Source organism: Oncorhynchus keta, unplaced genomic scaffold (genome assembly GCF_023373465.1).
Source record: "Oncorhynchus keta strain PuntledgeMale-10-30-2019 unplaced genomic scaffold, Oket_V2 Un_contig_540_pilon_pilon, whole genome shotgun sequence".
Lineage (NCBI taxonomy): Eukaryota > Metazoa > Chordata > Actinopteri > Salmoniformes > Salmonidae > Oncorhynchus > Oncorhynchus keta.
In genome coordinates, this window is record NW_026288272.1 from 13,201 (window position 1) to 34,995 (window position 21,795).

Genomic DNA, 21,795 nt, shown 5'->3' on the forward strand with positions numbered 1-21,795 from the left:
CCGACGTGGCCAGCCTACATCTGACCTCCCCTCCTCGCGTGGTCTCTTCGACAGGATGCTGCTCATGGTAAGCTGACCTGTGACCCCTGATCCTCACTGACCTTCACTAAGAGTCCCAAATGGTGCCCTATTCCCTATATAGTGTAATGCTTTTGACCAGAGCCCCTATCAAAAGTAGTGCACTATAGTAGTGCACTAAATAGGGCTATTGTGGATGTGTTACTAAGCCCTCGTGTGTAAATAATGCTGTTACAGTAATGGTCTTAACCATTCCAGCTGTTTACAACTAGTTTAGGCTGTCAAGCAGTAACACCCTTGTGATTAATGGTACGAATGTCACTGATTATGCAGTGTGACAGTCATCACAGTTTTACTTCCACGTTCACGGTATAGTCCAGTATGCTATGTCCTCTCTATACAGCACTATGTCCTCTATACACAGCACTATGTCCTCTCTATACAGCACTATGTCCTCTATACACAGCACTATGTCCTCTCTACACAGCACTATGTCCTCTCTATACAGCACTATGTCCTCTCTATACAGCACTATGTCCTCTCTATACAGCACTATGTCCTCTCTATACAGCACTATGTCCTCTCTATACAGCACTATGTCCTCTCTATACAGCACTATGTCCTCTCTATACAGCACTATGTCCTCTCTATACAGCACTATGTCCTCTATACAGCACTATGTCCTCTCTATACAGCACTATGTCCTCTCTATACAGCACTATGTCCTCTCTATACAGCACTATGTCCTCTCTATACAGCAGGATTATGTCCTCTATACAGCAGGATTATGTCCCTCTATACAGCACTATTATGTCCTCTATACAGCAGGATTATGTCCTCTCTATACAGCAGGATTATGTCCTCTCTATACAGCAGGATTATGTCCTCTCTATACAGCAGGATTATGTCCTCTCTATACAGCAGGATTATGTCCTCTCTATACAGCAGGATTATGTCCTCTCTATACAGCAGGATTATGTCCTCTCTGTACAGCAGGATTATGTCCTCTCTGTACAGCAGGATTATGTCCTCTCTGTACAGCAGGATTATGTCCTCTCTGTACAGCAGGATTATGTCCCTCTGTACAGCAGGATTATGTCCTCTCTGTACAGCAGGATTATGTCCTCTCTATACAGCAGGATTATGTCCTCTCTATACAGCAGGATTATGTCCTCTCTATAAAGCAGGATTATGTCCTCTATACAGCAGGATTATGTCCTCTCTATACAGCAGGATTATGTCCTCTCTATAAAGCAGGATGATGTCCTCTCTATAAAGCAGGATGATGTCCTCTCTATAAAGCAGGATTATGTCCTCTATACAGCAGGATTATGTCCTCTCTATACAGCAGGATTATGTCCTCTCTACACAGCACGATATGTCCTCTCTATACAGCAGGGCATGTCCTCTACATTTAAGCCCATATCCAGTCTAAGAGTTCAGGAGGATGGCTTGTGCGTACTCCCCCTCTTCCTCTTCCAGTGCTGTAGTGCTGAGTCCGTGACCGTTACCAGGAGGTACACACACTACTCCTCCTCTTATTCCTCCTCCAGCTGCTGCTCTTCCTCTCCTTCCTCATGTCCCCCAGAGACATGTAGGAGGAGACTGTGTTCCGCAAGCCAAAGCTGATCATAGAGTCTCTGTTGCCGGGGTAACGATGAGGCTGGTCTGTCAGCTCCGAGCTGGGGTTAGAATAGATATGATGCAGCGTTAGTCTATCACTGATAAAGTACATTGAAAGCTAAACTAAAAAATAAGCTCAAACACATATGTAATTGTGGGGGGAGAGAGAGGGGCTGAAGACGGGTAGAGAGTGACTGAAGGCGGGGGGAGAGAGAGGGGCTGAAGGCGGGGGAGAGAGGGGCTGAAGACGGGTAGAGAGTGACTGAAGGCGGGGGGAGAGAGAGGGACTGAAGGCGGGGGGGAGAGAGGGGCTGAAGGCGGGGGAGAGAGAGGGCTGAAGGCGGGGGGAGAGAGGGCTGAAGGCGAGGGGAGAGAGGGGCTGAAGACGGGTAGGGGACTGAAGGCGGGGGAGAGAGAGGACTGAAGGCGGGGGAGGGGAGCTGAGAGGGGCTGAAGGCGGGTAGAGAGGGAGGGGCTGAAGAGCGGGCTGAAGGCGGGAGAGGTGCTGAAGGCGGGGGAGAGAGAGGGCTGAAGGCTGAGAGAGGACTGAAGGCGGGTAGAGAGGGGCTGAAGGCGGGAGAGAGGGGCTGAAGGCGGGTAGAGAGGGGCTGAAGGCGGGGGGAGAGAGGGGCTGAAGGCGGGGGGGAGAGAGGGGCTGAAGGCGGGGGAGAGAGGGGCTGAAGGCGGGGGGAGAGAGGGGCTGAAGGCGGGGGAGAGAGGGGCTGAAGGCGGGGAGAGGGGCTGAAGGCGGGTAGAGAGGGGCTGAAGGCGGGTAGAGAGGGGCTGAAAGAGAGGGGCTGAAGGCGGGTAGAGAGGGGGGGCTGAAGGCGGGTAGAGAGGGGCTGAAGGCGGGTAGAGAGGGGCTGAAGGCGGGTAGAGAGGGGCTGAAGGCGGGTGAAGAGAGGGGCTGAAGGCGGGTAGAGAGGGGCTGAAGGGGGTAGAGAGGGGGCTGAAGGCGGGTAGAGAGGGGCTGAAGGCGGGTAGAGGGGTGCTGAAGGCTGGTAGAGGGGGTGCTGAAGGCTGGTAGAGGGGTGCTGAAGGCTGGTAGAGGGGTGCTGAAGGCGGGTAGAGGGGTGCTGAAGGCGGGTGAAGGCGGGGAGAGAGGTGCTGAAGGCGGGGAGAGGGGTGCTGAAGGCGGGGAGAGGGGTGCTGAAGGCGGGTAGAGGGGGTGCTGAAGGCGGGGAGAGAGGTGCTGAAGGCGGACAGAAAGGGAAAGAGAGGTCACACGTTAGAGAAAGAGGTACCTGTTGACGTCTTTCCAGTCGAAGTTGTTGTGCATCACCACAGGGGTGCCTGGGAGGCCAGGTTGAGGTTGCCATTGGTTACAGCCTGACATGGGGTGGTGAGAATACAGCACAGGCCGTCTGCACAATCTGTCAAAGAGGAGGGGCCACTGTCATTACCAGGAACCATACGCAGCTGTCCTGTGGTTATAACCAGTCAGCTACCAGAAACCATACTCAGCTATCCTGTGGTTATAACCAGTCAGCTACCAGAAACCATACTCAGCTATCCTGTGGTTATAACCAGTCAGCTACCAGAAACCATACTCAGCTATCCTGTGGTTATAACCAGTCAGCTACCAGAAACCATACTCAGCTATCCTGTGGTTATAACCAGTCAGCTACCAGAAACCATACTCAGCTATCCTGTGGTTATAACCAGTCAGCTACCAGAAACCATACTCAGCTATCCTGTGGTTATAACCAGTCAGCTACCAGAAACCATACTCAGCTATCCTGTGGTTATAACATAATATATAATATAATAATAATAATAATAATAATATATGCCATTTAGCAGACGCTTTTATCCAAAGCGACTTACAGTCATGTGTGCATACATTCTATGTATGGGTGGTCCCGGGGATCGAACCCACTACCCTGGCGTTACAAGCGCCATGCTCTACCAAATGAGCTACAGGACCACCAGTCAGCTACCAGAAACCATACACAGTGACTAAAATATAAATGTACAAGGACACATTAATGACACAAGGAGAGCACTAGAGCTGAATATCTTCCACATCCTCAAAATAGCCAACTTCAGAAATGTACTTCAACCACAGTATACAGCTCATATGACTCCACTTAGTGAATGTAGTATAGCAGCATTGCAGTGCGTTGGAGTTGGTGCGGCTTGAAAGAGTCAATAATTCCACGTTAGAAAGTGATAACTACCGGTGGTGTCACAAGTTAAAAAAATAATGAATAGTTCCACCCTTTATAATAATACTATACTTATCAGCTCATGGTTCCTATAAATAGGTTCACATGGAGTCTACATGTGTTCCACTTTAATGTCAGATTGTAATAAGATCAGATATGTTGGTGTCCCGGAAAAAAACCTCTTATTACATTTTTTTTTTTTTTAATGTTTTAAAGATGTATTTTCAGATACGGCTCTTGTCAGAGATAATGCCTGTAAATCATTCACTTTTAGCAGGGATGACTACTTTAATCAGGAACCTTTCACAGTATATGAAGAGGGATGACTACTTTAATCAGGAACCTTTCAGAGATTATGAAGAGGGATGACTACTTTAATCAGGAACCTTTCACAGAATATGAAGAGGGATGACTACTTTAATCAGGAACCTTTCACAGAATATTAAGAGGGATGACTACTTTAATCAGGAACCTTTCACAGAATATGAAGAGGGATGACTACTTTAATCAGGAACCTTTCACAGAATATGAAAGGGGGATGACTACTTTAATCAGGAACCTTTCACAGAATATGAAAGGGGGATGACTACTTTAATCAGGAACCTTTCACAGAATATGAAGAGGGATGACTACTTTAATCAGGAACCTTTCACAGAATATTAAGAGGGATGACTACTTTAATCAGGAACCTTTCACAGAATATGAAGAGGGATGACTACTTTAATCAGGAACCTTTCACAGATTATGAAGAGGGATGACTACTTTAATCAGGAACCTTTCACAGATTATGAAGGGGGATGACTATTTTAATCAGGAACCTTTCACAGATTATGAAGAGGGATGACTACTTTAATCAGGAACCTTTCACAGAATATGAAGAGGGATGACTACTTTAATCAGGAACCTTTCAGAGATTATGAAGAGGGATGACTACTTTAATCAGGAACCTTTCACAGGATATGAAGGGGGATGACTAATTTCAATTTATGTTTAAAAATATAAAAAATCTACAAAAAGTGAGGTACAAGGTTTCCGATGAATAGATTTTGACTAAATGTCCATGATCATGTCACCGGGGATGGTTATTTACCAGAGTAGTGGTTGACGAGGTCCTCTAGACACTGGAAGGTTAGACCAGGAGAGATGTAGTACCAGTTGTTGGGAAGGCGGATAATACGATAGTGTACCATAACCCTGTGCCGTACAGACAGGGTATACACTCCTACAACACCACACAGGCAAAGAAGAACAAGACATTATTACATCGGTTTTTAAAGGTGGTCGATTTTGGTTCATCATTTTAGTAGTTGATTGTGAGAGAATCTATCGGCAGTCCCGTAGTCGAAGTTTAGAACTACAGCTTTTATATGTACCATTTATTTAGGACATTTAGCCAACACCTTTATCCTAAGTGACTTACAGTAGTTGTTGCTTGCATACCCACAACCATCGCGTTGCGAGTGCCATGCTCTACGAACGGAGTACCACAAGGAGTACCACAAGGAGCACCACAAGGAGCACCACAAGGAGCACCACAAGGAGCACCACAAGGAGCACCACAAGGAGCACCACAAGGAGCATCTACATTCCATTTAATTACGGTACAAACGTCTGTCTCTAGGCCACTCACCTTTTTGACTTTCTCTGATCATGAAGGAGCCAGCTCTGTTTCCGGGCAGACGAAGCAGTTCCTCTGCTTTGGGTCGGGCCACCCCTTCAAACAACCAGCTAAATGAATACAGAATACAATTCAACCAAGGGGCCACCCCTTCAAACAACCAGCTAAATGAATACAGAATACAATTCAACCAAGGGGCCACCCCTTCAAACAACCAGCTAAATGAATACAGAATACAATTCAACCAAGGGGCCACCCCTTCAAACAACCAGCTAAATGAATACAGAATACAATTCAACCAAGGGGCCACCCCTTCAAACAACCAGCTAAATGAATACAGAATACAATTCAACCAAGGGGCCACCCCTTCAAACAACCAGCTAAATGAATACAGAATACAATTCAACCATGTTCATAAAGCATGTATTCCCATGGCCTTAGAACCCCACATAAAACAACCAGCTGGCCGCAATGTAAGAGTATAACTTTAGACCGTCCCTCGCCCATAACCGGCGCGAACCAGGACCTTCTGCACACATCAACAACAGTCACCCACGAAGCATCGTTACCCATCGCTCCACAAAAGCCGCGGCCCTTGCAGAGCAAGGGGGAACCACTACTTCAAGGTCTCAGAGCAAGTGACGTCACCGATTGAAACGCTATTTCGCGTGCACTATTCCACCGCTGACTAAGCTAGCCGTTTCACATCCGTTACCACCGGCTGTTTTTATCATAATGGCATCGTAGATGCTATCACCTTCCCCTTTTCAGAATACCAAGCCTTAAACCATTATCGTCAGCTATAATCCCACACTGGACTAGGAAAGTGTTAGGTTTGTATATCTTTTAATTTTTAATTTTTAAAAACATATCTATTTAAAAAAAAAAAAAGTTTACTTAACTCTTATTTTTCTTAAAACTGCATTGTTGGTTAAGGGCTTGTAAGTTAGCATTTCACTGTAAGGTCTACTACATCTGTTGTATTCAGCATTTCACTGTAAGGTCTACTACATCTGTTGTATTCAGCATTTCACTGTAAGGTCTACTACACCTGTTGTATTCACCTACCCGTGATAGACCTTGACAGTGTCAGGTAGGTTAGTGTGAGTTCACCTACCTGTGATAGACCTTGACAGTGGACTGTGACAGTGTCAGGTAGGTTAGTGTTAGTGTGAGTTCACCTACCTGTGATAGACCTTGACAGTGTCAGGTAGGTTAGTGTGAGTTCACCTACCCGTGATAGACCTTGGCCACATGGTTGTTGGGGATGTAGTTCTCATATCCTGTTTGGACAGAAGAAACCCTCCACCAGTAACCCTCCCTGACAGAAGAGAAGAAACAGGGAACAAGGAGATCGAGTCCCGAATAGCACCCTATTCCTTATTTAGTGCACTGTTATAGACCAATAGGGCTCTGGTCAAAAGTAGAATTGGTCAGATTTGAGCCCTGTCTCTGTCAGTCTAGTCAAACAGATCAGCTCTTAGAGGAGGTGGTGTTGTGTTGAAAGACTGAATTATTTTACCTTTATTTATGAATGTGGAAGTCTAGGACTGCGTCCCAAATTGCCTCCTAGTCCCTAGATTGTGCCCTACGTTTGAACAGGACTCATAGGGCTCTGGTCAAAAGTAGGGCACTATCTAGGGACTAGGGTGCCATTTGGGACACAGTTCTTAGATTCAGTTGGTCCCAAATTGCCCCCTAGTCCCTAGATTGTGCCCTACGTTTGAACAGGACTCATAGGGCTCTGGTCAAAAGTAGGGCACTATCTAGGGACTAGGGTGCCATTTGGGACACAGTTCTTAGATTCAGTTGGGTTCAGTCACTCACTCTGCCAGGAGTCTCAGTCTCTCTCCTATCCTGAAGAGAGGCACGCTGACGTCTGCTGAGGGGTAGTCAGACAAGACGACCAGGGTTTCACTGACGTCTGCAGAGGTGCAGTCAGACAGGACTCTCAGGGTATCGTTGTCTGGAGAGAAGAGTACATATATATATATATATAAACATTTTTTTACAGCATATTAGATGACTGTCAATCATATTCCATTCACCCAGCTCAATGTAACATCGATAGGTTTAGGCTACGACATGATACTCTAATTTCCCTATACCCATCATGAGGTTGCTACAACCTAGCCTATGAATTAAAGATTACAATGGTAGGTGCACAGGTCGAGAGAAAATGAGAGTAATCAAGGTGACAGACAGTAACACATTCATTAACCCCTTGCACACTCTTGTCTGCATCTAGCTGATCTAGGGTGTAGTAAATCAGTTGCAAACAAGAGTTTCTATTGGACAAATTCAGGTGCATTTATCCCCGTTTCTTTCCTTTTGCTTACGTTTTAAGAAATATTTTCAACAGAATCGGCGGAATGAATCAAATCAAATGTATTTATATAGCATTTCATACATCAGCTGATATCTCAAAGTGCTGTACAGAAACCCAGCCTAAAACCCCAAACAGCAAGCAATGCAGGTGTAGAAGCACGGTGGCTAGGAAAAACTCCCTAGAAAGGTCAAAACCTAGGAAGGAATACACCCCTGATCACATGAAAGCAGTTCTCTTTCATAGCAGCCACATACAAACAGTTTCCTTTGGAAGTTGTATAACTCATTGCATCTACTCTCTCTCTCACCTCCTCTCACCCTTTTCCCTTTCGCTTGTGGACTTCAGTGCACAATACATCAGCTGCCTGTGACCAGGCGAAAACACCTTTCCAAATGCCGTGTACTGGTGTACTATCTCAATTTGACCAGTTTCTCACAGCAGGGAAATAATCCTGCAGCAGCAGGAAATGTAAATTATTATGTGGATTATAATTAATGGACGTTATTGTAGGGGTTGATTCATTTCTAGTTAAGAAAAAATCGGACATTTTTAAAGTGGAAATTACAAATGTTGGAAGTCTTTTTAAACCTTGAATAGACAACAATTTGCATTTCCTTCTGCAAAGGAAAATTCTCTGCGACAACAGGGTGATCAAATTAAGAGAGTACATCTGTACAGTATCTGCCAATCACAACGAAAGCAAAAGTGTTATCGGGTCATCCATATCAGATGAAGATTATATTATTTTTCCATTCAGTCAACAGCTCTTGGACGGTCATTTCAAGATGCGGAATGCTCACACACTGATGCTATTACAAAAAAAATATTTAAAAAAAAAATATATATTTTTTTTAGATATGAGTACATGTTGTGGAGGGTAGGGAAGTAGGATGCTGTTCGGTATTTAATTTAATAAAGAAATATGTTTTATATTGCATAATGGTCCAGGAGAAAGCAAGATGTGACACACCCATGTTGGTAGAGGTGCAGACTAATGGAATAGTAAACCGTCTACAACAGAAAGTCCTACAGTACACTGTATATATGCTCCCAAACAATTTAATGTATAAACAAAATGTTGGAAATATTGCATAGTGATCATTTGACCTAATTCTACATTTATAAGCTTGCGGTTGTTTGGCCACAGTTTGCATGAGAGGAACCTTATTTATTTTGGGGGAAACTATGCAAATGTTTACACATACACAGAGCAGTACAGGGCCAGTACAGCTTATGAAACCAAGTCACTCCACCCTTACTTAAAATATAACATCAAATGAACCATTTCCCATCAGAGACAATCTGCGATTCCAAGCGTTTAAATTAATCATTTTATAGACATTGATATCTTGAAGAATACAAAACCAATTTGAATCCCAGATTGTCCATTTTAACAGGATCCTTTCATTATTATTAATAAAACGATCATTACCAAAATACAGACTTCTTTAACCAGAGAGACTTACTTCTCAGAAAGGGATCAGAGCTGGTGTTGGTGTCATCTCCATTCCCTGGCATAGAGACTGGGCTGGTCCAGACGTTCCCCATGTCTGGTCAGAGAGCCTTGTTGATCATTTGGATGCAGGAAGAAAGAGCTGGGAAGTAGCAGTGCTATGTGTGCTTGCCTCTCATTCCTTCATCTCACTCGTAGCCTAGTGGTTAGAGCGTTGGACTAGTAACCGGAAGGTTGCGAGTTCAAAACCCCGAGCTGACAAGGTACAAATCTGTCGTTCTGCCCCTGAACAGGCAGTTAACCCACTGTTTCCAGGCCGTCATTGCAAATAAGAATATGTTCTTAACTGACTTGCCTGGTTAAATAAAGGTAAAATTAAAAAGATTTGCCCAGCACTGGTATTCTCCAGTTTAGGATGTGGATATCATCACCCTTTCTTCAGATAGACTTACCATACCAGCCTGTAGCAGCCTCCGTCGTTATACCTAATATAACCAATATTTGGTGTAATATAGCCTGAATTAGTTTAGCATGATGCTACGGTACTGTTTAACTGTGATAAGCAGCAGCTCATCAGTCTATTCTAGTCATCCTGCCAATCTGTTTTTGTTGATCTCATCTAGTCACTTCCTCACTAATGGGGAAGTTGTGTGACTTGTTTTTCACCACATTTTTCCACTCCTGAAATAGACTAATCACTACAGTGCTGTAGCCAATAGAGGAGACTAATCACCACAGTGCTGTAGCCAATAGAGGAGACTAATCACCACAGTGCTGTAGCCAATAGATGAGACTAATCACTACAGTGCTGTAGCCAATAGAAGACAGACTAATCACCACAGTGCTGTAGCCAATAGATGACAGACTAATCACCACAGTGCTGTAGCCAATAGAGGAGACTAATCACTACAGTGCTGTAGCCAATAGAGGAGACTAATCACCACAGTGCTGTAGCCAATAGAGGAGACTAATCACCACAGTGCTGTAGCCAATAGAGGAGACTAATCACCACAGTGCTGTAGCCAATAGAGGAGACTAATCACCACAGTGCTGTAGCCAATAGAGGAGACTAATCACCACAGTGCTGTAGCCAATAGAGGAGACTAATCACTACAGTGCTGTAGCCAATAGAGAGAGACTAATCACCAGCCAGTGCTGTAGCCAATAGAGGAGACTAATCACCACAGTGCTGTAGCCAATAGAGGAGACTAATCACCACAGTGCTGTAGCCAATAGAGGAGACTAATCACCACAGTGCTGTAGCCAATAGAGGAGACTAATCACCACAGTGCTGTAGCCAATAGAGGAGACTAATCACCACAGTGCTGTAGCCAATAGAGGAGACTAATCACCACAGTGCTGTAGCCAATAGAGGAGACTAATCACTACAGTGCTGTAGCCAATAGAGGAGACTAATCACCACAGTGCTGTAGCCAATAGAGGAGACTAATCACTACAGTGCTGTAGCCAATAGAGGAGACTAATCACCACAGTGCTGTAGCCAATAGATGAGACTAATCACCACAGTGCTGTAGCCAATAGAGGAGACTAATCACCACAGTGCTGTAGCCAATAGAGGAGACTAATCACTACAGTGCTGTAGCCAATAGAGGAGACTAATCACCACAGTGCTGTAGCCAATAGAGGAGACTAATCACCACAGTGCTGTAGCCAATAGAGGAGACTAATCACCACAGTGCTGTAGCCAATAGAGGAGACTAATCACCACAGTGCTGTAGCCAATAGAGGAGACTAATCACCACAGTGCTGTAGCCAATAGATGAGACTAATCACCACAGTGCTGTAGCCAATAGAGGAGACTAATCACCACAGTGCTGTAGCCAATAGAGGAGACTAATCACCACAGTGCTGTAGCCAATAGATGAGACTAATCACCACAGTGCTGTAGCCAATAGAGGAGACTAATCACCACAGTGCTGTAGCCAATAGAGGAGACTAATCACTACAATGCTGTAGCCAATAGAGGAGACTAATCACCACAGTGCTGTAGCCAATAGAGGAGACTAATCACCACAGTGCTGTAGCCAATAGAGGAGACTAATCACCACAGTGCTGTAGCCAATAGATGAGACTAATCACCACAGTGCTGTAGCCAATAGAGGAGACTAATCACCACAGTGCTGTAGCCAATAGAGGAGACTAAGACTAATAGAGGAGACTAATCACAAGTGCTGTAGCCAATAGAGGAGACTAATCACCACAGTGCTGTAGCCAACCACAGAGGAGACTAATCACCACAGTGCTGTAGCCAATAGAGGAGACTAATCACCACAGTGCTGTAGCCAATAGAGGAGACTAATCACCACAGTGCTGTAGCCAATAGAGGAGACTAATCACCACAGTGCTGTAGCCAATAGAGGAGACTAATCACTACAGTGCTGTAGCCAATAGAGGAGACTAATCCCCACAGTGCTGTAGCCAATAGAGGAGACTAATCACCACAGTGCTGTAGCCAATAGATGACAGACTAATCACTACAGTGCTGTAGCCAATAGATGACAGACTAATCACCACAGTGCTGTAGCCAATATATGACAGACTAATCACCACAGTGCTGTAGCCAATAGATGACAGACCAATCATCACAGTGCTGTAGCCAATATATGACAGACTAATCACCACAGTGCTGTAGCTAATAGATGAGACTAATCACCACAGTGCTAAAGCTAATAGAGGAGACTAATCACCACAGTGCTAAAGCTAATAGATGACCAGACAGCATTCAAATAAACACTTGAAAGATGTGTGCAACCAATTGATTTGTAGTATGTCTAACATTAAAAGTAATTCCATTTTGGAGCTAATAATGCTTAGCTATAAATAATAATAATTCCCTCCTCTCTCTCTCCCCAGGGTGGTTCTGTGTTCTCCCCTGCCTCAGTGCTGAGTGGTTCTCTGACTCTGTCCCTCCCTCTCTCTCTCCCCAGGGTGGTTCTGTGTTCTCCCCTGCCTCAGTACTGAGTGGTTCTCTGACTCTGTCCCTCCTCTCTCTCTCTCCCCAGGGTGGTTCTGTGTTCTCCCCTGCCTCAGTGCTGAGTGGTTCTCTGACTCTGTCCCTCCTCTCTCTCTCTCCCCAGGGTGGTTCTGTGTTCTCCCCTGCCTCAGTGCTGAGTGGATCCAAAGCCCAGGGGCAGGCTGAGGCTCTGGCCCGGGAGCTGGGCTGTCCCCCCTCCTCTGACCCAGAACAGCTGGGCTCCTGCCTGAGAGCAGCTCCAGCACAGGACCTCAACGCTGCCCAGACCAAGGTACTGTTGGCCTTATAGACCCAGACTAAGGTACTGTTGGCCTTATAGACCCAGACTAAGGTACTGTTGGCCTTATAGACCCAGACTAAGGTACTGTTGGCCTTATAGACCCAGACTAAGGTACTGTTGGCCTTATAGACCCAGACTGAGATACTGTTGACCTTATAGACCCAGACTGAGGTACTGTTGACCTTATAGACCCAGACTGAGGTACTGTTGACCTTATAGACCCAGACTGAGGTACTGTTGGCCTTATAGACCCAGACTGAGGTACTGTTGACCTTATAGACCCAGACTGAGGTACTGTTGACCTTATAGATCCAGACTGAGGTACTGTTGACCTTATAGACCCAGACTGAGGTACTGTTGACCTTGTAGACCCAGACTGAAGTACTGTTGACCTTGTAGACCCAGACTGAAGTACTGTTGACCTTGTAGACCCAGACTGAGGTAATGTTGACCTTGTAGACCCAGACTGAGGTAATGTTGACCTTATAGACCCAGACTGAGGTACTGTTGATCTTATAGACCCAGACTGAGGTAATGTTGACATTGTAGACCCAGACTGAGGTAATGTTGACCTTGTAGACCCAGACTAAGGTACTGTTGGTCTTATAGTCACAGACTAAGGAAGGAAGCCTTATAGTCCCAGATGTATCATAGGCTGTATGTATCCCAAATGGCACCCAATTCCCTGTTTAGTGCACTTCTTTTGTCCAAGGCCCATAGGGCTCTGGTCAGAAGTAGTCACTATAAAGGCAGTAGAGTGCTATTTGGGACTCAAACATACTTTTTCCCCCCTGTCTTATTTTATGTTATCTGTTTCAGTTGCTGTCAGTCAGTGGGCCCCTGCAGGCTTGGGGTCCAGTGGTGGATGGGGTCTCTGTCCAGGGGAAACCCTCCATGGCCCTGATGAATGCAGGCTTCCACAGAGCTGACCTCCTGCTGGGCTCCTCCGCAGAGGATGGACTCATCAGCAGGGCCAAGAGGATCAAGGTGAGAACCGGAGATCCTATAATTCAAAGACGTTCTTTGTGTTTCTATGGTGAGAACATTCACCTCTAGTGTTGTCCGTCTATTTAGGTGTACCTGCTTATTAAGCTTTCCCCATGCAGGATGGAATTGAGGAATATGGCTCTTTGTTTTTCATACAGTGTAGGACATATTCTAATGTGTAGACTCCTAGTTCAACTCAGCAGGTGACTCGTATGTTAGCGGTTTGTCCTCATTCACATCGTATTAGTATTGAGTCGTATTACTCTATTCAGCCGCGTTTCATATCACCAACGTCTACTTTTCCCCCCGAATGTCTGGCGACAGAACTTTGAGGAGCTCCAGGGGCGAGCTGACAGTAAAACAGCATTCTACGAAGCCCTGTCCAACTCTCTGGGTGGAGACGATGCCAATGCTTTTGTCAAGGCTGCAGCCACCTGGTTCTACTCCATGCAGCACTCTCCCTCTCCAGCTGGCTACAACCTCTTCTCTCAGGCTCTTAACAGTGCAACCAGGTGAGAAATGTGCTAAGCACACTACTGTGTACGGTATTCATGTAGTTCCGGAATACCTTACTCTTATTCATTGAATTCAGTGTATAAATATCAAATCAAATTGTATTAGTCACATGCGCCCAATACAACAGGTGTTGAGGTAATATGTACATGTAGGTAGAGTAATTAAAGTGACTATGCATAGATAACAATAGTGAGTCTATATACAGGTAGTACTGATTAGTTGAGGTAATATGTACATGTAGCTAGAGTAATTAAAGTGACTATGCATAGATAACAATAGTGAGTCTATATACAGGGGGTACGGATTAGTTGAGGTAATATGTACATGTAGGTAGAGTAATTAAAGTGACTATGTATAGATAACAATAGTGAGTCTATATACAGTTAGTACTGATTAGTTGAGGTAATATGTACATGTAGGTAGAGTAATTAAAGTGACTATGTATAGATAACAATAGTGAGTCTATATACAGGTAGTACTGATTAGTTGAGGTAATATGTACATGTAGAGTAATTAAAGTGACTATGCATAGATAACAATAGTGAGTCTATATACAGGGGGGTACTGATTAGTTGAGGTAATATGTACATGTAGGTAGAGTAATTAAAGTGACTATGCATAGATAACAATAGTGAGTCTATATACGGATTAGTTGAGGTAATATGTACATGTAGGTAGAGTAATTAAAGTGACTATGCATAGATAACAATAGTGAGTCTATATACAGGTAGTACTGATTAGTTGAGGTAATATGTACATGTAGGTAGAGTAATTAAAGTGACTATGCATAGATGACAACAGAGAGTAGCAGCGGTTTAATGAGAGGGGGGGGGGGTCAATGGCAATAGTCTGGGTAGCCGTTTGACTATACAGTTCCTGTATGGAGAAGCACAACCCATAATAATCACGTCACAAGATACCATTCTCTGTTCAGTTCTGTGTGTTCAGTTATTAGTTCAGTTCACTTTGTTTATTTGACCTTTTCCAGGAATTCTCTTCACGTTCAAGAGCGATGAGTTCTGTTCTATGAGTTCTGTTCTATGAGTTCTGTTCTATGAGTTCTGTTCAATGAGTTCTGTTCTATGAGTTCTGTTCAATGAGTTCTGTTCAATGAGTTCTGTTCAATGAGTTCTGTTCAATGAGTTCTGTTCAATGAGTTCTGTTCAATGAGTTCTGTTCTATGAGTTCTGTTCAATGAGTTCTGTTCAATGAGTTCTGTTCAATGAGTTCTGTTCAATGAGTTCTATACAGTGAGTTCTATACAGTGAGTTCTATACAGTGAGTTTTATACAGTGAGTTTTATACAGTGAGTTTTATGCCGTGAGTTTTATGCCGTGAGTTTTATGCCGTGAGTTTTATGCCGTGAGTTTTATGCCGTGAGTTTTATGCCGTGAGTTTTATGCCGTGAGTTTTATGCCGTGAGTTCTAAGCAGTGAATACTTTCTGGAGGTCAGCAGTGAATTCTACGCAGTGAGTTCTATGCAGTGCAGCGTGAGTGGAAACCCATAGCCAGACTATTGATCTCTTTACACTGTTATATGTTGCTTTAATGTGATTGACAAACTGGAAGAGAGCGTACATTCCAAATCATTTACATTTAAGTCATTTAGCAGACGCTCTTATCCAGAGCGACTTACAAATTGGTGCATACACCTTATGACATCCAGTGGAACAGCCACTTACAATAGTGCATCTAAATCAAATGACACCCTATTCCCTATATAGTGGACTACTTTAGACCAGAGCCCTGTGGGAGCCCTGTGACTCCTGTTCAAAAGTAGTGCACTATAAAGGGAATAGGGTGCCATTTGGGACACAACTATGAAGATCTGGAACAGAGTGCGTTTCACTTGTGGTGTTGAGGAAGGAAACAGCCAGCCGACTGAAGACTGAAATAACCTGAGGATTTAGAAGGACTGTGTGAACTGTTTTACTGAGGGTGTTAGAAGCACCGTGTTTAGAAAAGAAAATAATGTAACAATTCAGAAATAGAACTACTAGTGCCGTGGTTCGGCCATTTAACGTGTCCCTGACATGTGGCGCAGACCGAGCTTTTAACCAGAAATATGCCATAAGAAAACAGTATATGTCAGGGCCCATATTCATAAAGTGCCTTAGAGAAGGAATCCTGTTCTCGGACCAGTTTTGCCTTTTGGGTTATAAAATGAATTGATAGATGGAATCTGATTCTATACTGAACAAAAATATATGTGCAACATGCAACAATTTCAAAGATTTTACTGAGTTACAGTTCATATAAGGAAATCAGTCAATTGAAATAAATTCTCTAAAACTTACATTGGAGGTTGCTTATGGTAGCGAAATGAACATTCAGTTCTCTGGCAGCAGCTCTGCTGGACATTCCTGCAGTCTGCATGCCAATTGTACTCACCCTGACAACTTGAGACATCTGCGACATTGTGTTGTGTGACAAAACTGCACATTTTAAAGTGGCCTTTTATTGTCCATGGCACAAGGTGCACCTGTGCAATGATCATACTGTTTAATCAGCTTCTTGATATGCCACACCTGTCAAGTGGATGGATTATATCGGCAATGAAGAAATGCTCACTAACAGGGATGTAAGCATTTTGTGCGCTAAATTTGAGAGAAATACGCTTTTGTGCATTTGGATAATTTGCTACGATTTTGAATTTCAGCTCATGAAACATGGGACCAACACTTTACATGTTGCCTTTATATTTCTGTTCAGTGTAGATCAGCTCATGAATACGGTCCCAGATTCACTCAAGATCAATCATTATTTCTGTCTTCTTATATGCAATGGATTCTGTATGTCTCTGTAGTTCTGCAGTATTGACAGACATGTTCTGTGTACTGTATATCTGCAGTATTGACAGAGATGTTCTGTATACTGTATTGACAGAGATGTTCTGTATACTGTATATCCGCAGTATTGACAGACATGTTCTGTATACAGTATTGACAGAGATGTTCTGCATATTTCTCCAGTATTGACAGAGATGTTCTGCATATTTCTCCAGTATTGACAGAGATATTCTTCTAATGCCCTTGATCCATGCTTCGGTACTGATATGTACGGTGGCTGCTGCCTCTGCTCTTCAGAGATATTCTTCTAATGCCCTTGATCCAGGATACGGTAGTGATATCGGTGGCTGCTGCCTCTGGTCTTCAGAGATATTCTTCTAATGCCCTTGATCCAGGCTACGGTAGTGATATGTACGGTGGCTGCTGCCTCTGCTCTTCAGAGATATTCTTCTAATGCCCTTGATCCAGGCTACGGTGTGATATATACGGTGGCTGCTGCCTCTGCTCTTCAGAGATATTCTTCTAATGCCCTTGATCCAGGCTACGGTAGTGATATGTACGGTGGCTGCTGCCTCTGCTCTTCAGAGATATTCTTCTAATGCCCTTGATCCAGGCTTCGGTAGTGATATGTACGGTGGCTGCTGCCTCTGCTCTTCAGAGATATTCTTCTAATGCCCTTGATCCAGGCTACGGTAGTGATATGTACGGTGGCTGCTGCCTCTGCTCTTCAGAGATATTCTTCTAATGCCCTTGATCCAGGCTACGGTAGTGATATCGGTGGCTGCTGCCTCTGCTCTTCAGAGATATTCTTTATACTGTATATCTCCATTATTGACAGAGATATTCTTCTAATGCCCTTGATCCAGGCTTCGGTAGTGATATGTACGGTGGCTGCTGCCTCTCTGCTCTTCAGCGTCTACTACACTGGACTTCGCCCACATAATAACTAGTGTCAAATATAGCAGGGAACAGGGCTGAGGCTGACCCACACAACACACCCATGGACCTGAGGTTAGCTGAGGATAGCAACCGACCGATGCCTTGAAGACAAACAGCAGCATATCTCACATCCACAATAAGACCATGTCTACATGTATTTCAGTAAGAGTCCTGACCTGAAACGATCACTATGCTAGGAGTTATACTAGACATTCTCCAGAGTTTAAAACGGCTGTAATATAAAGGCAGAAAGGGCCACTGCTTGTTTATCCAGATACATCAGTGTATTTTGGCTGCAACAGGGGTGGTCCTCACTCAGTAAATACCTGCCCTGCTGTAACACACTGTCTGTGTCCCAAATGGCACCCTATTCCCTGCATAGTGCACAACCCCTATAGGCACTGGTCAAAAGTAGTGCACTATATAGGGAATAGGGTGCCATTTGGAACCTAGTCTTAGTTAACTAGCCTGGCACTGTGGCAGCCAGACAGACCATCTCTTCTCTAGACACAAACATACACACTCACGGCCCTCAGTCACACATGTAAATGTTTGGTTTGTTAGACAACACTGTGTGAGTGATTGTCAGTGAACTGCTGTCCTGTCATGTACAGAATAGATACACCTTGCTTTCTCCTTTCTCTGTCTCTGTCCACAAAGAAAAGGGGAAACGATGATGTGAAGTGTGTTACATTTCTCAACAATGTCTCTCTGTATCTGTCTCTCTGTGCAGAGATCTCTTCATTGTGTGTCCCACCATAAAGATGGCCAACTTCTGGGCCGCTAACACCAGATCCAATGTGTTCATGTACCACCTGCCTGAGGACACCGCCCAGACCAGGTAATCACTGGGTGTGAGGAGGACTAGGCAGCCAGGTCAGGTCAGGCCTCCAGACCATTGACTTCTAATCAAGTAGCAATTGCGTTAACTCGGACTACCTGTGTTGTGTCAGAAATACTATTAAATTTGTTTTGCTGTGTTGCTATGGAAGTGGCATGATAATCTATTATTTAATTGTTTTGCTGTGTTGCTAGGGAAGTGGCATGATGATGTATTATTTATTTTGTTTTGCTGTGTTGCTAGGGAAGTGGCATGATGATGTATTATTTATTTTGTTTTGCTGTGTTGCTAGGGAAGTGGCATGATGATGTATTATTTATTTTGTTTTGCTGTGTTGCTAGGGAAGTGGCATGATGATGTATTATTTATTTTGTTTTGCTGTGTTGCTAGGGAAGTGGCATGATGATGTATTATTTATTTTGTTTTGCTGTGTTGCTAGGGAAGTGGCATGATGATGTAGTGTTTATTTGTGTGTGATTTGTTTTCATTTCAGTGCTGACCTGTCAGTACCCCTGGATGTCCACTATGCCTTTGGCCTCCCCCACAGCCCCCTGACCTACGACCTGTTCACCAACACAGAGAGACGCCTCTCCCTACAGATGATGACCTACATGGCCAACTTCATCAAGTCCGGGTAAAAAAAAAAAACATGTTAAACATACATTTCTTTAAATAAACACCAACCATACTTTATAGTATTGCCTTTTCAATCTAAATCAATTAGTTTATTTTGTCTTGTTTGGTACATCTAAACCAATCTGCATGACTGGAGAATAGTGCCTTATGTTGTGGCATCAGAATATATCATATCTGTCATTTAGCAGACACTTTTTTCCAAAGTGACTTACAGTCGTGTCATTTAGCAGACACTTTCTTCCAAAGTGATTTACAGTCGTGTCATTTAGCAGACACTTTCTTCCAAAGTGACTTACAGTCGTGTCATTTAGCAGACACTTTCTTCCAAAGTGACTTACAGTCGTGTCATTTAGCAGACACTTTCTTCCAAAGTGACTTACAGTCGTGTCATTTAGCAGACACTTTCTTCCAAAGTGACTTACAGTCGTGGGAACATCACGTCTCTTACTGTACGTCTTCTCCTTGTGAACAGAAATCCCAACCAGGCTCACAGTGTGTCCCGCGTGGCCTTCAGCGAGGCGGCGCTGCCCCTCTGGCATGCCTTCCAGTCTCACCCTGAGGGGGACAGCTATATGGAGGTGGAGCCAGGCCTCAGCAACCACAGGGGCCTCCGCAGGGCCCAGTGCTCCTTCTGGGCCGACTATGTCCCCTCTCTGACCGCCTCCACTGGTGGGTACAAGTCCAAACTCAAAATAAGATGATGTAAATCATCAGTTTGCCAAACAAACCACAGACATATTTGCCAAAAGAAAAAACTGAGAGTAACACAAAGGCTAAATAAAAAACACAGAAAACAAGTGTTAATTATTCACTTCCTGTTCTTTCAGTGTCAGAAGGACATACATAGAAACATACAGTATTCAGACACCTTCCTTTTTCTTCATTTGGTTACATTACAGCCTTATTCTAAAATGTATTAAATAATCCCCCCACTCATAAATATATACACAATACCCTATAATGACAGAGAAACAGTAAAAAAAAAAGTTTTGCAAATGTATAAAATAAAATAATTAAAAACGTATTTACCTAAGTATTCACTCAGGTGCATCCTGTTTCCATTGATCGTCCTTGAGATGTTTCTACAACTAGATTGGAGTCCACCTGTGGTAAATTCAATTGATTGGACATGATTTGGAAAGGCACACACCTGTCTATGTTAGGTCGAACAGAGCAGACACCAAGCCATGAGGTCGAAGGAACTGTCCAGAGAGCTCCGAGACAGGATTGTGTCGAGGTACAGATCTGGGGAAGGGTACCAAAACATTTCTGCAGCATTAAAGGTCCCCAAGAACTCAGTGGACTCCAACATTCTTAAATGGAAGAAGTTTGGAACCACCAAGACTCTTCCAGAGCTGGCCACCCAGACAAACTGACCAATCGGGGCAGAAGGGCCTTGGTCAGGGAAGTGACCAAGAACCTGATGATCACTCTAACAGAGTTCCAGAGTTCCTCTGTGGAGATGGTTGTCCTTCTGGAAGGTTCTCCCATCTCTGCAGCACTCCATCAATCAGGCCTTTATGGTAGAGTAGCCAGATGGAAGCCACTCCTCAGTAAAAGGCACATGACAGCCAGCTGGGAGTTTGTCAAAAGGCACCTAAAGACACAATTCTCTGGTCTGATGAAACCAAGATTGAACTCTTTGGCCTGAATGCCAAGCGTCACGTCTGGAGGAAACCTGACACCATCCCTATAGTGAAGCATGGTGCTGGCACCATAATGCTGAGCCCTGACTTGAACCCGATCGAACATCTATGGAGAGACCTGAAAATAGCTGTGCAGCGACGCTCCCCATCCAACCTGACAGAGCTTGAGAGGATCTGCAGAAAAGAATGGGAGAAACTCCCCAAATACAGGTGAGCCAAGCTTGTAGCGTCACAGCCAAGAAGACTCCAGGCTGTTAATCGCTGCTAAAGGTGCTTCAACAAAGTACTGAGTACTAATGTAATATTTATAAAAACCTGTTTTTGCTTTGTCTTTATGGGTTATTGTGTGTAGATTGATGAGAAAAAAAAAACAATATGATCCATTTTAGAATAAGGCTGTAACGTAACAAAATGTGGAAAAAGTCTAGGGGTATGAAAATTCTTTGCACTGTATGTAGCCAGTAATTAGAGGTTTGCTACTGTATGTACTTAGATGGTGCCAAACATTCAGTCTCCATCTGCAGAGCCTTTCATCTTTAGGAAAAACATCCATATATCACCACTTTAGAGAAGCTACTCTGACTTCACGGGATGACTTGGTGTCACAAGAAAGATGTCTCTCTGTTTTTCAGGCAAACTTTCATCTGCTGTGTTGGAAGGGGAATCTGCTGGTTTGGGGGCTGGAACTCCAACACCAGAAACCAAGTTATTTGTTGATTTCTTGACAACTGTCACCCAGAGCAAACCCAAGTCAGAGAAGGATGCTTATAATTAGAAAGAACATCCACACTACGTATCGTCTAATCTGCATTTAGGGTTTATCACTTACACATAGTGAGAAATTACATGTTGTTTCAACTGCCAAAGTAGTCGCTAAATTAAGTTGTGTCATTTAACTGCCTGTTTAGTTTCCATACAAATGAAATAAAACAATAAAACAATTGCATTACATAATA

At 44.0% G+C, this 21,795-nt stretch overlaps 1 protein-coding gene and 1 pseudogene across 1 annotated transcript; one reads left to right on the forward strand and one right to left on the reverse strand.

Moving 5' to 3' along the window:
* LOC118381817 (thyroglobulin-like) lies at nt 1-21,795 on the forward strand. The gene is made up of 8 exons (XM_052510145.1): nt 1-67; nt 12,308-12,475; nt 13,304-13,471; nt 13,796-13,983; nt 18,450-18,557; nt 19,051-19,191; nt 19,666-19,862; nt 21,472-21,795. The coding sequence occupies exons 1-8, from the start codon at nt 56-58 to the stop codon at nt 21,612-21,614; spliced, it is 1,125 nt and encodes a 374-aa protein (XP_052366105.1). The 5' UTR covers nt 1-55; the 3' UTR covers nt 21,615-21,795.
* LOC127925278 (src-like-adapter) lies at nt 812-9,585 on the reverse strand (annotated as a pseudogene).